General features: G+C 55.5%; 2 protein-coding genes across 4 annotated transcripts in view; one reads left to right on the forward strand and one right to left on the reverse strand.

The window, feature by feature from the left end:
- RBM22 (RNA binding motif protein 22) overlaps positions 1 to 8,291 on the forward strand; it is an 80,671-nt gene extending 72,380 nt beyond the window's left edge. For 2 of the 3 annotated variants that reach the window (XM_023754131.1, XM_023754136.1), the window contains one exon: positions 8,157 to 8,291. In XM_023754131.1, coding sequence (XP_023609899.1) covers positions 8,157 to 8,276 — 120 coding nt within the window. In that variant the 3' untranslated portion in view covers positions 8,277 to 8,291. The remainder of the gene's footprint in view (positions 1 to 8,156) is intronic. The other variant, XM_023754134.1, reaches the window with a different exon arrangement.
- The window catches only part of SYNPO (synaptopodin), a 46,638-nt gene extending 30,440 nt beyond the window's left edge, over positions 1 to 16,198 (reverse strand). The window contains exons 1-3 of the mRNA XM_023754125.1: positions 16,127 to 16,198; positions 15,320 to 15,365; positions 221 to 841 (exon numbers count right to left, since the gene is read on the reverse strand). Of these exons, the coding sequence (XP_023609893.1) occupies positions 221 to 632 (412 nt within the window). The 5' untranslated portion in view covers positions 633 to 841; positions 15,320 to 15,365; positions 16,127 to 16,198. The remainder of the gene's footprint in view (positions 1 to 220; positions 842 to 15,319; positions 15,366 to 16,126) is intronic.
- Positions 16,199 to 16,630: the final 432 nt, after the last annotated feature.

The raw sequence follows: 16,630 nt of genomic DNA on the forward strand, positions 1-16,630 counted from the left end.
GCTAGCACAGCTTTCTCTCACGCCTTTTCACGGGCCCCTTAGCAGAGAGATGCCCTAGATGTGGGACAGCTGGAGGTGCACGCAGCTCACAGCCTCCCATCGTCTCCACAGCCGTCAAACTGGGCGTGCCCGTGGGCCTGTGATGGGCTGTAATGCATCATGGGAAAATATGGTCAAAAGCCCCTGTGTTAAGTCCAGGGGAAACGGGACATGAGCTTACCTGGTTTCTGGGGAATCCTGGGCCCGGGGCTGGGGCTGGGGCTGGGGCTGGGGCTGGCTGTCATCACTTGCCGGGCCTTCACCACGTCCCAGTCCTGGCTGGCCCCGTCGTCGTGCTGGGGGTCCCTGCGTGCCTCCCTGGAGAAGCTGGGTGGCTGGAGGCCCAGGGCCTTGGGCAGCTCTGGTGCCCCTGGGGTGGCTCTGTAGATGGAGTTGTCTGCATGCCTGCTGGCCACCCTGTCCTCCTCCAAGTCCGTGAGCCCTGCCTCTCCCTGCAGGCTCTCCTCGCCACCGCTCTCCTCAGCCTCCAAGGCCAGGCACCTGTAGCTCCCATCCGGGATCCGGAAGGCGCAGGGGGCAGGCCGGCTTTCGCTGGGTCCGAGGGGTGGGGGTGGCAGGTGGGGGCCCAGCATGGTGCCGGCTCCGCAGTGATGCAGGCCACCTGTGTGAGCGCCTCTCCGGGCCTCCTCGGGTTCTCTGCAGCTTTAACTTCCTCCGGCAACGCACAGAGCTGGGCGGGGTCCCACTGCCGGCCTTCCTGGGCTGGGTGGGGTGGTGGGCCCCAAGCTCTGCTTCTTAACCCGTCTCTGGTCAGGGAGGCCCCCACTTCAAGACGATCTATCTGCGCAGGGAGAGAGGAAACAGCACATGAGGCAGCTCGCTGGCCGCTCCGGCTGAGTTCCTGAGACCTGTCCCCTTAGGTCGCCCTGAGAACTGGCTGGGGGTCCAGCTCCCACAGACATCCATGGGAAAGTGCCAAGCTCCAGGCACTCCACATCCCCACTTGTTGCCATATCCTTCTGCCATTTGACACTTTATTTGCTTAATGTTTTTCTGTAAATCAACTTTATATAACTTCTATTACTTTGGACTTAAGCAATCATTGCAGGAAAACCACAAGTATGTTGGGCTAAGTCATTTTTCCCCATACACATTAAATAAATATCTAGTTATTTAACAATACTTAGCTGGGCACCCCCGAGAAAGAATTCTCTCACATCCACCAAAGGTACCTATGCCACAGGAATCACAGAAACGGGGGGACAGAGGGCACAAGGCTGGGGACAGGGACCCCTGAGAAGGCTGTGCACCAAGGGAGACGGTGCAGTGATGTGCTTACATGACAGGCTTTCAGCGGGAACCCCAGCTCTGCCACTTGCTCACATGATGGGCAGCAAGTCACTTGACCTCTCTGAGCCTCAGCTTCCCCATCTGTAAAATGGGAACTATAATATCTCCAACATAGTGTTGCATTAAAGATTAAGTGAGCCCAGCCAGTGTGGCTCAGTAGTTGAGCATTGACCTATGAACCAGGAGGTCACGATTCGATTCCCAGTCAGGGCACATGCTCGGGTTGCGAGTTCTATCCCCAGTAGGGGGGCATGCAGGAGGCAGCCGATCAATGATTCTCTCTCATCATTGATGTTTCTATCTTTCTCCCTCTTCCTTCCTCTCTGAAATCAATAAAAATATATTTTAAAAAAATATTGAGTGAGAAAATGCATGCGGAGGACTTAGCACAGTTTCTGAGATGCAACTTAATACATGTTGGCTAGTTCTTCATCCCACAAAAAATTTCTTGAGTTCCTATCACATTTCAGACACTATAAAAGGTCTGGGGGATACAGTGGAGATAAAAAAGATGTGGTAGTCTGGCTCATGAAGCCTTAAAATCCGGTGGTGGTGGGAGCTGTGGATGATAATAGGGAATAATAATAACACCATGATGATTTAGAAATGTTAACTATGATGATTACACAGGAGAGAGGGGATGGAGGCTGCCTATAGGGATGCGAGGGGGGAATGGATGGGAGAGAAACTTGGGTGGAAGAATTGGCCGGGCTGGGAGGCAGATGGAGTGTGGGTGTGGAGGAAGGGGGAGGAGCCTAGGATGCAGCTCTGGTGACAGTGTGGTTTCGTGATTTTCATCAATAGAGATCAGGAATAAACGGGAAGGAGCCGAGGAGCAGGTGTTCAGGGGAGCAGCGAGATGCATGCGATTTGGGATTTCCGGGGGAGATGAGCGCAGTCACGCCACACGGGGGCCTGGAGAGCAGGGGGAGTTCCAGGCTGGAGACAAAGGTTTGCAAATCATTTGTGGAGGCACCGAGGGGAGGTGAACAAGATGCTCCAAGATGGGCAGGGAGACCTAAGACCGGGCCAGTGGAGGAAAACTTGGAGTTTGCGGATCTCGGTTAACAGATCTTGATTCCACCACTCCTTAGCCGTGTGAACTCCGCAAGTGTGAACATCTGAATCTCGCCCTTTGCAAATAGGGAGAGGAGAACCCTACACACACCCTGGCTCCCCCAGGGGCAGGGAGAGTCCTGAGAATTGTGAAAGTCTGTGGACACTGGTGACCTCAGGGCCTGGACTGACCTCAGCTGCTGTGGTACTTGACCTGGAGGCCAGGCCTCGGTCCCTAGGCACCCGCACCCCCACCCCAGCAGGCTGGGTCAGGGCCTCCGCTTCTGGTTGGAGCTGTGCCAGGGAGACTGTGGTAGGCAAGAGGAAAGGTAAGCACATTACCAGGCCCTGGGGAAAATCAATGCCAAACCGGGGAAGGCAAACAAGTATCGGGATCAGAAAGATAACGGGCACCTGTTACAGCTGCCTCGCTGACAGAGACGCCAGCGCCAAGAAGCCAGCCTCTGTCGAGAGAGGAATGGGTGCTCACAAGATTGAACACCTGTTGGGTGCTGGGCTCTTCACCTAGGCCAGCGGTTCTCAACCTTCTGGCCCTTTAAATACAGTTCCTCATGTTGTGACCCAACCATAAAATTATTTTCGTTGCTACTTCATCACTGTAATGTTGCTACTGTTATGAATCGTAATGTAAATATCTGATATGCAGGATGGTCTTAGGCGACCCCTGTGAAAGGGTCGTTCGACCGCCAAAGGGGTCGCGACCCACAGGTTGAGAACCGCTGACCTAGGCGATCGAAGTAAACTCTCACAACAACCTGGATGGAGGGACGGTTACTATTATCTCCTTGCGGAGGTGAGGAAACTGAGGCTCAGATGGGCAAGGTGACTTCTCGCCTAAGTCACAGAGCGACAGGCCAAGATCTGACCCCAGCTCTGACACCTGGCCCGCGATGTGGGCCCGGAGACACAGCAGAGAGAGCTCCAGGGCCTTGTTCCTCTCCAAATTCTTTCTCACGCATCAGCTGCTGCCAGATTTCTGCCATTAGGATTTCAAAGAATCTTAAAATCTCATAAAAGGCCAGTAGACTTCTGAAGAGCCCTAACTGGCTGTGTGACCTTGGGCAGGTGCCTTCTGGAGTCATTTTGCTCAAAGGCACAATGGTGGGGTTGGGACAAAGGATGTTGGGGGGGGGAGGGTGTCTGTCTAGCCCTGGCATCGCAGGATGCCATGATTCTAAGCACTTGGAGCCCCCCCCCCCCCTGCCGCCCACACCACCATAGGGCCAGATGGCTGGAGGCAGGAGGAGTGGGCATGGGGGGCCGGGCTCCTTCTGACGCCCCACAGGGGCCTCTCCTCGCTCTACCCCTGCTTCTGTTTTGCTGTATTTGACGGTGGCCACGGTTTCCAGGAAAGAAGAGAGAGGCGGAAAAGTTAACTTTCCGCCACCCACACAAATATTTTTGGCCAGCGTTGTCTTCACATTGCCAAGCCTGGAGGGAGGGGTTGGCAGGAGCACTCCAAAGCAAGTCTCCCTTCCCAGGAGGAGGGCTCCCAACCCAGCCGGGGGCCTGGGCAGGCCCCATGTGGGCCGGAGACCTGGAACACCCACCCTGCTCCGGAGCCCCAGGCAAGGGGGAGGGAGGGAGGTTGGGACCCATAGCTACAATGGCAGCTGCAATTTTCCTCCTTTCTTTAAATATATTTTTATTGATTTCAGAGAGGAAGGAAGAGGGAGAGAGAGAAATAGAAACATTAATAAGGGAAGAGAATTATTGAGGGGTTGCTTCCGGCAGGCCCCCCACCCCCCCCCCCATCCCGGATTGGGGATCAACCCTGCAACCGGGGCACGTGTTTTGACAAGGAATCAAACCATGACCTCCTGGTTCATAGGTTGATGCTCAACCACTGAGCCACACCGGCTGGACTGCTGCCACTTGCTAGTGCTGGTGGGGTGGGCGTGTGAGTGCTGTCTGCAGATGGGGAAACAGAGGCATGGAAAAGCGATTCCGTATCCAGAGTCACACGGATGGTGAGTGTGGCGCAGGACCCATTGCTCTCAGCGGCTGCAGACTGGCTCTGGGACCGCCACAGCCCCTGCGGTTGCAAGCTCACGCACAGCACACCGGTCCCCGTGGGCACATTTCACAGTGGGCCACAGCGGTCTGCTCTAGCCTCAGCAGAAATGAGAGGGGGGTCCTCTGATACCAGCTTCCCCAAATCCACGTCTCTCATCTGGCCACGTGCTCTAGACGCCAAGTCTCGGCAGGCAGGGCTGACAGAGCCCAGCCAGCCCACTGTCCTCATCTCAGGCGTGGAAGGGGTCACCCCGGGGGCACAGCAGGCCTGAACCCAGGAGCCCAGACACATGCTCCAGCTCCTCACAGCCCTGCTCCCCCTGAGCCATCAGCTTCCCCTTCTTGCCCCCCTGAGCTTCCATGAGTCCAAGCAGAGTCCCTAGGACCGGAGGCCGGGCTGAGGGGCCTGAGGAGGAAGACCAGGGTGGAAAGAGGCGGACTGAGACATGCAGGGTCCCCGTGAGGGAGTGCTTGACAGCAATTTCCTCCGTGCCTGGCACCGTGCCAGGCACATCATAACGATAATAGCTAATGTTTGTGAAGTGTTTACTATGTCAGGTGCTATTCCAGACACTCAGCCGGCATCATTCGATCCTCATCACAACCCTACAAGGAAGGTGCTATTATTATCACCATTTTACAGATAGGAAATCAAGCTTACGTGACTTGCCAAGTTCACACGGCCAGTAAGTGACTGAGTCAGGGTTCATATCCTGATAGTCTAGCTCCAAATATCGCTGCCGCCCATAAAGCTGTGCTGCCTCAATGGTTTAAGTAGTTACTGAATGAATGAGTGAATGAATGAATGAATGAATGAAGAATGAGCAGGAAGGAAAGGAGGGTAGGAGGATGGGAGGAAGAGAGGGAGGAAACTATCTCCAGTGCCTGGTACATTGCCGGCACATAGTAGTCACTCAATAAATCGTTATCAAGTGGAATAATGAATGCGGTGTGGCTGAGGCATTAACTGTACATATACCTGGGGAGTCACCCGGGGGGAAAGGGTAACTCAGAACGGGTCCAGGTGGCTCAAGGTGCCCCTACCGGCCCCACCACTCCCCACCCCACTCGGCACCAGGAGTGGGTGGGAGTCGGGTCTGGCCTGTCCTGAGCTGAGTTTTCCCTGCCACTAGGCAGAGAGCTTCCGTGGCCCCCAAGAATCTGAGCAAAGAGTATGTTCCTGCCTTAGTGCTTCTCTCCCAAGGAGGGATGGAGCCCAGGTGGGTCTCTTCTCCCCATCTCTAAAGGGGCATCCCAGGCCCCTCCAACCTCCAGGCTGGCGAGCACGGGGAAGCCTGGCATTTGTGTCCTGGCGATGTGTCTTTCAGTTTCCCCAGCTGAAAAAGGCCTTGGGCAGAGGGGTTGGTGGGACTGACAATAACCAAGATGGAATCCTCTTGGACCCGCCCTGTCCCAGCATTTCCCAGAATCAGTTCCAGAGGACGTGCAAGTGCGACCCCACATCACCCACCCTCCTTCCCGTCGCAGGACACGCTGACCAATCCTGGCCTCCTTCCTTCCTGCCCCAGCCTCCAGCCAACACTGCCCAGGCGGCCCAGCCTGCTCTGACCTCTGCTCCTCCCTCCCCACTTCACTCCTCTCCTCTGCTCCTGCCCACCTCCTGGGGCAGAAGGGGCCAGGGTTGGTCCGGCATCACGGGCAGCTGGAGGGAGCTCTGGAGGCATCAGGAAACCAGTCCTGGGCCAGAGGTAGCTGTGAGAAGCTGGAAGAACTCCCCAAGCTGGGACGCTGGATGGTCTCAGGGGAGATGTTAGCCAGGCCTCAGCTTAGCCTCAGGGTAGCTGGGTAGCTTTGGAGCAGTCACGCATCTCACTGGATTTTAGTTGCCTTCTTGGTAGCATGGGGATTCAGACTCAGTCATTCACATTCATTCATTCAACATGTAGTCACTGAACGCCTATGTGCCATCCGCTATTTTAAGTGCTGGCGGTACACAGTGAACAAAGAGAAAACCCTGCCCACGTGAAGCTCACATGTTAGTCGGGGTAGACGGATAATAAATAAATAAGAAAGCATGTCAGATGGTGATAAGTGCAATGGAAAAACAATTAGGCAGGAAAGGGGACCGAGGCGTGCAGCGCGTCATCAGGACAGAGAAAACAGTGGCATTAATATAGAAAGCCTTGACTGCTACCACCCCGAGTTTTGTATGGCACGTGTATCTCAAGTTCATTATTATGTTAAATTCTCATATGCAACTATAAACACATAAAGTCAACATTAGGTGGCGAACTCAGGACCACACGCCTGGTGGAACCTGGGAGATAGAATTCTGATGCTAATATTCCGAGTATTCAATTGCTCACCATTTTAGAACCTTCGTGTTTCACTAGGAACGTGGCTACCATTTAATACAGTATTCTTTATGACCCGGTATATAAAAATAGGATCTCACATATTGGCATTATTTCTTTGAGAACCTTCTTTTTCAAGTTTATTAATTGGAAATAAACTCGATAGAGTGTCTCCTCAATGTAAAACACATACCATACAATGAGTTGGAGGATGATAATAATAATACCATATAGTTGTTGTGAAGGTCAAATAAATGAACCATGTAAGTGCTCAAAAGGATGCAGTTTTGTTGTTATAATTGTCCTTTTTGTTAAGGTGACTGAGGATATAATCAGAACAAGAGGCTGCTTAGTAAACATTGATTATGTGCAGGGCTCTGCAACGATCCATTATATTCAGCTCCATCTTGTTTATTCCCCCAAATGACCCCACGAGGCAGGCACCTACTACTACTCCCATTTAACAGATGGGGAAGTGGAGGCTCACGGACGATAATCTCTGCCCCTGGTCCCTGAGCAGGAAAACAACCCAGCCGGGACCGGAAGCGGGGGCGGACACTGGGGGGTTCTCGGAGGCCCGAGGAGCGGCCATGTTGCACAGCCCAGAGTCCTTCATTCTGGCCCTGGCTCTGCCCTGCCCTCTGTGACCTTGGCCACATCCTCCACTCCTGGGTCTCGGTGACCCCCAACCACACAATGTAGCTCTGGGTGTGGGCCCCTCAGTGCCCTTCGTCTCTGGGTTGCCCCTGCCTCCCGGACCCAGCATGCAGGCGGGCTCGAGCCCGTTCCAAATGGATGCCCTGAATCCAGCCTGCTCACAAAATCAGCCAAATCCCCTGCACGTCACATCTATTTCTGCCCTGCTGGGTTCATAAATACGTGGGCCCGGGAGCCAGCCTCAGCGGAACTGGAGAGACTGAAGTCATGGATATAAATACGGGGTCAAGGCTGGCTGGGGTCCAGCAGGAGGTGTGGCGGGGTCAAAGTCAGCCTGGGAAACCATGTCCCTGGGGTCCCGCTTGCAGTCCCATCTCCTTCCGGGCACATAAGAAAACAGAGGCCCAGAGGGGCAGGGGCAGGGGCTGGCCCCAGGTCACCTGGGCAGCGAGGGTCAGAGGTGGGCCGGGGGCACAGGCTCCTGGCTTTGAGAAGAGGCTGCTCCTCATGCCACCTCCTGCCCCCTCACAAGTCCCTCTCCCCTCACCCTGGGGGTCAGACTGGCCACGCCCAATTTGAACAGGAGCAAGATATTAAGATTTAAGTTTATAACATAAACCTCTACTGATAACAGACTGCTTTGTATCTCCTGGGTATATTGGGGTTCCCAAATTCTCATTTGGGAGAGGGTTCTCTGGCTAAAATTCAGAACACAGCTAACCGTCTCTGCCTCCCCCTCAGGAGGACCTCCTGCTCACCCGGCAGAGTGACCCAGCCGTGTGCTGGAGCCGCCGAACTGACCCGTCCGCCAACTGCGTGACTCACTTCCCAACTGTGCAGTCAGTGACATCACTCCGGTAGCTTAAAACCAGCCATGGTGGGAGTCCCTGCACCACAGCCATGGGCAGATGCTACAAAGCAGGGCTTTTTTCCCTCCCAGAGAGCCAGCTGTGAAGCATTTACCAGCACACCACCGAGCAAGACCTTGGCTAGTGGGTTCCTACTATGCAACTTAGGCTGCGAGCCTCAACTTTTCCATCTGGAAAGTGGGAATCATAACTACACCTGCATCCCAGCTACCGTGAGGGCTGAATGAGCTTGTGCCCCTAAGACAGCGGTTTCCAACCTGTGGGTCGCGACCCCTTTGGCGGTGGAACGACCCTTTCACATGGGTCGCCTAAGACCATCCTGCATATCAGATATTTACATGACGATTCATAACAGTAGCAACATTACAGTTATGAAGTAGCAACGAAAGTAATTTTACGGTTGGGTCACAACAGGAGGAACTGCATTTAAAGGCCAGAAGGTTGAGAACCACTGCCCTAAGAGATGGCACAGTAGTTTCCAAACTTGTCTCCATGTTAGCTCTCCTGAGGATCTTTTTCACTTTCCAAAGCCCTGGCCACACTGCAGACCATTCGGTCGTAACCTCTGGGGCACCAGCATATTTCTGAAATTTCCCATGTGACGCCAGCGTGCAGACCGGCCTGGGAACCACTGGCTCACATCGCCGGCCTCTTTGCAGGCACTTGGCATCTGTCCGGGAACCACAGAGAGATGAGGGACAGTGCAGAGCCCTCATTCCTGCTTCATCGAACTCGCGGGGTTGTTGTTTTTGTTTTTGGAAAAAATTGTGTGAAAAGAGTGGCGGGGATGTTTGCTCTATTTAAAGACCTACTCTGCCTGACGCGTGCAGGAGGTGCTGCTTGCAGGGACCACGGAAGGAGGAGCCTTGGCCCTCTCCCTTCCAGATGTGCGCCTGGCCGCCCCACACACTCCAGGCAGATGGGCCAGATAAACCCCGAAGAGGCCTCCCTTCATGTGGTGCTCAGCCGGCCGGCCGGGGAGATAGAGACCTCAGCCTGGTCTCTCCCTCTTCTCTTAGAGGGAGTGCGGCTGCCTCTTCTCACCCAGAGGCCCAGGGCTCACAGCTTGGCCCAGCCCGGGAGCCATCAAGCCGCTGGCTCCGAGGACTCAGATTAAGAATAGAAACATCAGTGCGGATGCCAAGGGCTTGGGGCCTCCGCCCAGCCTCCCCCTGACCACCATCAGCAGCAAGCAGGGATAAAAATAATGGTACTAGTGGCTAACGTGCATTACATCTTTCCCGTGCACTAAGATACACCACAGCAAGCACCTCAAGGGCAGTCTAGAATGGAAGTGCACTGCCCAGTAAGTATGGTGGCCACCGGCCACCCGGGCTACTGAGCACTTGGAATCTGGCGAGTTCAAACTGAGATGAGCTGCGAATAAAGAGTACACACCAGGTTTCCCAGGCTTGGTACCCAAAGAAGAAGGTAAAATGTCTCAATAACATTTCTTTCAGATTTATTACATGTTAAAATGATGCTACTTTGGATTTAAATAAATGTATCATTAAAACAAATTTTATAGTTTCCTTTTTTTTTCTCCTGCTTCTTTTTACTTTGTTAGTGTGGCTGCTGGAAAATTTAAATTTGCACGCGTGCTTGCATTTATTTTGATGGACAGCGCTGGCCTACATACAGGTCAGGAGGGCATGCGCTCCCGTGCCCCGTCCTGGGCTTTGAGTTGTATTCTGTTTTCTGCCCCTTCCCTGCTGTGAGACTTTGGGCGAGTTACAGAGCTCTCCGTGCCTCGGTTTCCTCATCCGTAAAACTAGGGTAATGATTGTCCCCTACGGCTTTGGTATGGACGTCATGAGCCCGGCACAGAGAAAGCACTCAGGAAAGATCAGCGATCAGGGGAGCATTTGGCACTAAGCGAAGTCATTTCGCTGGATTACTTCATGCCTCAGTAGGTGCTGAGCAACCTGTCGCCGGCGGTGAGCAAGCAGAGCCTGGGGAACTCCTGGCAGGCTACTCTAGAGGGCGTCCAAAAACCGAATGTGGGTGGGGGCGGCACTGGATGAAGCGGCCTTTGAAGACGGCTGCCAGCACGGACACTGGGTTACGCTGCTGTCTGCCCTGGCTTGGTCTCTCCACTCATCCTCTCTTCCTCCCCATATCCTCCTTTGCTTCCCCTGTTTCCTTCCTCCCAACGGAATGTAATAAACACTTATCGGTGCCACTGGGGGCCAGGGTCGTGCAAGACCCCATGGGGAGAACAGGGAAAAGAGAAGTGGCTCCCGCCGCCAAGGCATCTAGTGTGGGCAGAAGGGCAGCAGACAGGGGTTGGAATATCCATAATATAAGGTGGGGGGAGTCAAGGGCATGAAGAGTGATTTAGCCTCGGTTTCCTCATCTGTAAAATGGGACCAGTAATAGCACCACCTCCTGGGCATTGCTGGGAGGAGTCAATGTGGGAGAAGCATCGGCCATGCACAGGGGACGGGCTCAGGCAGTGCTGGTCACCCTCTGGTTCCACCAGGGCTGGCACCGCGTCTGTTTGCTCAGCATTCACTCACTCAGCAGGACGTTTTGAGCTCAGTGGAGGACTCTGCTATGTATCTCAGTCGGTTTGGCTCTCTGCTGGAAAGGACTCTCAGTGAGTGGGGGAGCCAAGATAAAAGAAAATAATAATCTCCCCAAACACACACATACAGGATGAACTAAAATAATGACGGGAAAGATGTTTTGTCAACAGTATCCAAAGCTATTATTAAGGACGCTCAGGACACACTTGTTGAGGCAATGGCTGGCGGGCGGGCTGCACGGGGTGAGGTGTGAGACACTGCACAGGCACGGTCTCGGGGTCGGGCAGGTGAGGAAAGGGGGCTACGGCGGAGGAAGCTGCAAGAGGAGGCTGGAGGGTGCTGGCCTAACTCCCCGCCTCTCCTCACCCCCGAAGCCTCGGCTCAGCGCACACTAGGACGTCAGCCCTGCTCCTCCGCGCTCTGGGACCTCGGCAGGTCACTGCCCTCCCCTGGGCCTGCGAAAGGGGCAACATCGTGTAGCTGCTTCACATGGCAGGGACAGTGGGGGTGATGGTGCTGATCCCAGTGCCTGGCACAGAGCCAGAGCCGCTGCCCTCAGAGACAGTGTGGGGCAGTGGTTGGCCCCTGTGCTCTGCACTCTGGGGGCCGCGTTGGAGTGGCTGCTGAACAAACTATGTGCTCTCGGGCAAGTTCCTTCACCTCTCCGAGCCTGTTTTTCCATCTGCAAACCAAGGGTGATTAGTGCCTGCCTCCCAGGCTCCTGTGGGGATTAAACAAGTTTATATACGCGAAGAGCTTAGAGCTCAGGTGTGCGCGGTAGGTGTTAGGGTGGTGCAGTGAGGGGCTGAGCTAGTGTCAGTTATAGGGAGGAGAGGAGGGTGAGCTAGAAGAAACCCGCCACCCTAGCATCTGAGCTTGGAGCTTCCGTGCTGTGTGCGTGTGCGTGTGTGTGGTATGTGTCTGCATAGGTGTCAGTATGCATGTGTGTGTGTGCATGTGTGTGTGTGTGTGTGTCTGCATAGGTGTCAGTATGCATGTGTGTGTGTGTGTGCGTGTGTGTGTGTGTGGTGTGTATCTGCATAGGTGTCAGTATGCATGTGTGTGTGTGTGTGTGTGTGTGTGTGTGTGGTATGTGTCTGCATAGGTGTCAGTATGCGTGTGTGTGTGTGCATGTCTGTATGCCTGTGTGTAGCTGTGTGTCTGTATCTGTGCACATGTGCGCGTGCACACACACATATGGTGGGGGTTGGAGTCTGTCTGCAGAGCTGCCGGGAGTGGCCCAGGAGTGCTCAGCCAGACCAAACAATCCCAGCACTTCAAGCTCCGGGCTCTCTGACTGTTTGCTTTGTTTCTCTCCTTTCCCTGTTCCCCGTTAACCATCCCTGCTTCCAGCGAGCAGGGCTGGGAGGGAGGCCCTGGCAGGGTAGGCACAGGGCCTCCCCTCTCCTCTCCCCACTCGGTTCCCCAGCTTCTTGCCTCCACCCTCCAGTTCCTGCCTCACTGCCACGTTGAGCCCACACAGGCCCCTCCCCTGTCCGAGCCTCAGTTTCCTGGTTTCCTGCAGGAGGAACTAGTCCGGTGCTCCTGCTGCCAATGATCACGAACAGCAAGGTCACTGCCCGCCCACCGCCCGGGCCTGAGGCACAGCATCCCCCAGGAGGTGTTTGGGAGTGTTTGCAGCAAGATCTGAAACTAGCCCCTGGGGCTCCCCACGCCTCGGTCCCTGTCTTCTTATCTTCAAAGGCTGTGTCCTGACCGGGCACTGGAGGGACTTTTGGGGGGGTCAGCCCAGGGCCAGGCCTCTGGCCTCCAGGTTCCCATCTAACTAGGCAGCGTGCACTGAGCACCTACTATGTGCAGGAGCCTTAGGTTGGCTCATTTAACCCCCACAGCCACCCTGTGAGGCAGGTGCTATTGCTTCCCTGATGTGACAAATGAGGAAACTGGGACCCAGAGGGGTAAGTAACCTTCTTTAAGTTCCACAGCCAGGAGGGGCGAGGCTGGGCCTGTTACGGAGGCCTGAGAAAGAGTTGGTGCTCTTCCCTCATCTCAGGGCACATTCTCTCTTATGGAAAATGACCATCACTCCTCCTTAAGTCAGCAGAGTTATTGACAGGCCCGACACCTCTGACCTATTATTGATCAGGTGGCAGACCCAGTGTGTGCCAGGGCTTGTGGGCTTCATCACCTGGGTCTTCACGAAAACCCATTTTACAGATGAGGGAAGCAGAGCTGAGGGAGACGCGGCGGCCTGGCAAGGCCCACAGGTGCCCTGGGAGCAGAGTGCGGCCACCCCACCTCCTGTTTTCCTAGTCCCTCTCCCCGACCCAAGAGCAAACTTCAGCCTTCCTCTGCGTGGAGTTGATACCGTCACCCGCAGACCTGGAGGTGACTGTGTGGGTGAAACGCTTTGTCGCCACTCCACACTCGGCCTGAACGGGGCCCAGGAAAAAGAAATCAAGGGGCGAGCGAACAAGGGGGAGCCCCAGTGCATCGCTGTGAGTGGGTAACCCAAGTTTAACGAGAACCCTTGGCCTCCCTCTGAACCCAGGCTTCGCCCACATATTTAAGGGGACCATGGTCCTATAAACAGTTTCATTTTCCAACGGAGAATGTTTCATTAGGAAGAGGTTCCTTTCTAAGCCCACATCCTGCCCACTAAACTGTGCCCCCTCCCACTCCCCGAACCCGCAGATCTCTCTATAACGATGCCCACAAAGCTGCCCAACGCGTCATAGAGCCGGCCTCTGTCTGCCCTTGGCCTTGGGTGTAGCTGCAGGACCCGCAAGGCCAGCTAGAATGTGATAAGTCCTGCAAGCAGGGAATGTGCCCCTGACCCTGGCCAGCTGCTTCCCCAGGATTTGAAACAGCTTTGAACCTGGGCCCAAGGGTGTGGATGACTCCATGTGACCCGTCCCTGCTCCAGGGAGCCTGGCACTAAAGCTCCCCACCTCCCACCCCCGGGAGGGCATCTTTCTAGAGAAACATGAACCCCCTACAAGTAGACAGATGTCACTCCGTCCTAGGACAGAGCTAGAGAATGACTTTGGCCTTGCCGGGGACGCCATCCTCGGGGTGCGGAGGGGAACACGGAGGCCCTGAGAGGGCCGGGGGCTTGCCCTGGGCTCCTTCCTCTGCACCTGCTGTCTCCCCAAGAAGGGATCAAGAATTCATTCCCCACCCCAGGATGCCATCCACACCCTTGAGCCAAAGTCTGGTGCCCCCTGCCTGTTGCGGGTGAGACAAGAGGGACCATTGGGGAAGCTGCGCCCCCTGCAGGAGGGCAGGGATGAAACCAATCACCAGTGAAGGTTCACAGATAAACAACCTTCCTCAGGAGTAACAAGAGCAAGAGCGAGCCACTCGGTTAGGGGGCAGCGTGCAGGGGCCTGTCCCCAGTGACACCAGCTCCAACCAGCCCAGCCTGGGGAAGTGACGGGGGTGCCTCTGCCTGCCGAGGGGCTCCCCACACCCCCTCCCCCCTCCCAGGCCGGTCCTGGGTTGGCTCATAAAATGCAGCCAAGTGGCCAGGGAGCCAAGGCTGAATGGCAGGAAAAGCTGAAGTCAGGCTGGCCCCTGGCCTACCCACACACCCTAGCAATTCAAAGCAGGGCTGACGCCGGACACAGCACTTGAAAATGTCCGTCAGGGAACAATCTCTTTCCCATACTCCTTGCCTTTGACCTAGGGCACCCAGCCCTGATCTGGGTTGGGCTGATCTGGTTCCCAGCTCTGCCTATTCCATCCCCTGTCCCTTCCCACGCAAAGCACGCGTGCGCGCGCGAGCATACACACACACACACACACACACACACACACACACACACACCACACTCCGAAATGACAGCTGAGCTTCTCACTCTAACCGAAGAATTACAGGGCTGCTAATCTGTAGGGATCAAAAGATGGTCTACACACATCTTCGGGTCCCAGACAGCCAGGACCAACCCCTGTGATCATTTTAAATGGTCGAAGCTTAAAGAGAGCCTGTTGCCAGAATGGACAGGACCCGAGGGGTCCCCAGTCGTCATTCATTAGGGTTGGGTAGTTTATATTTTTATCGAAATCCAGTCACTGGTTTGATGTGCTTTTATGTTTTCCCCCCTAATATGGGTGAAAACAGCAATCTTTGTTAAATGAAATCTGGTAGCCCACACAGCACCATCTCAAAGCAGCAAACCCACACTTTGGGAAATGCTATCTTGGCTTAGCCTTGCCATTGCAGAGATGGGGAAACTGAGGCCTGGAGAAGAAAGGAGGCCTGTCCATCATCCACAGCAAGGCAGTGGCAGGACCACCGCAGGAACCCAGACCCAGCTCTCAGCCAGGCTCGCTCCTTAGGGAGAGACCACCCAGGACTCAGGTCCCCCCACAGCTCCCAGGGTGCCCCCATTTGCCACAGAATCTGAGCACAGCCTCCAGCCTTTCCCCCAAGGCTGAGCCCAGGCCCCACGAATCCTGCGACCCCTCCAGACCTGGACAGCCCCACCCTGTCTCCCTGATGCGGTGGGCAAGCTGTGCCCTCTCCCCGGCTTGGTTTTCTCACCTCCTAGGGCCACCGTGAACATGCCGCTCTCCTGGAGGCGAGCATTCTGAAAGAGATGAAAACAGACGAGGGAGAAGAGATTGTTAGCGGCCCCTTGCTCTCTGCCTCAGCCTTTCTCTCTGGGAAATGGGTAGATGCTTGACAGGTGTGAGAAGACCGAACTGGCTGGAGGAAAAAGGTGGCCATAGAGGAGTCCCAGCCTAAAAGGGCTGCCACCAACTCAGCTGGGTGCCTCCTCCCTAGAGGACCCTCTCAGGAGGCACCCCCTCCCGGGCTCTGGGTGACAGGCAGAAGTCTGCCCAGGCCTCGGGCCACAGGAGGCCAAGAGGGGAGGCCAGTTCAGCAGACACGCGTGCACGTTCACACACACACACACACACACACACACACACACACAACATGCACGCACACGGAACTCAGACATTCCCTCACACTCTTTGACATGCTCTCACTTGTACGAATGCAAAAGACCCCAACCCTTCCTGAAGGGACCCCCTCACACACATACACCCCGGGGCACAGCACACGGAGGGCCAGCCTGCATCTCCCCCGCCCCCCCAGCCCCGAGCCCCAGGCCCCAGGCTTGGCGGCGTCTCTGCCCCGCTGCCTAGAGACACATGTGGTTTCAGTTAGCAGCAGAGCGGGCATTTCCGTCCCAGACAGTGGGGCCCTGCCAGGGTCCCGGCCCCATCGGCGCCCACAAGAAGGGCCACCTTGCCCCCCATTCCCCCACTGGCCACCCTGGGGACCCCAGAGGCCCCTCTCCCCTGGAAGACCCTGCTCTCCTCTCCCGAGGCCTCTCCTCACCTGGAGCCAGAATCCGCACCCACTCACGCAGGGCCCGGCTGTGCCCGGGCTCTGGCCACGGCTGCCCGCCTGCCTCCTCGATCCTGCTCTGTCTCCAGCAGGCTGAGCAGGATGGGAGGAGGGCAGGGTGTCAGGGGGGCGGGCAGGAGGGAGGGGAGGGGGCGTGTGGAAATGAAACTTTAATAACAGAGCCCCTTTTGTTTCCGAGCATATGGGATATTTCATACATACTGAAGACATTAGCCGTCTATATTTTTAAGGGCTCGGGCTAAAGGATGAATAAATACAGCCCATGCTCTGCTCGGCACACACGCACATGTGGAGTGCTGACTTCTGGAGCATTTCAAAACCGAAAGAAAAAGCCCCCCCAGTGACACCGGACACTTAAAAATAAATATGTTTCCAAAACCTCAGGCTCGCCTTGCCCCCTCAAACAGCCACCTGGAGGCCTTGGGCTCCTTTTCTCCCGCTGCCCTCCTTCCAACCCTCCTGCCTTTGGCTCTG

This window comes from Myotis lucifugus, unplaced genomic scaffold (assembly GCF_000147115.1).
Source record: "Myotis lucifugus unplaced genomic scaffold, Myoluc2.0 scaffold_56, whole genome shotgun sequence".
Taxonomy (NCBI): Eukaryota; Metazoa; Chordata; class Mammalia; order Chiroptera; family Vespertilionidae; genus Myotis; species Myotis lucifugus.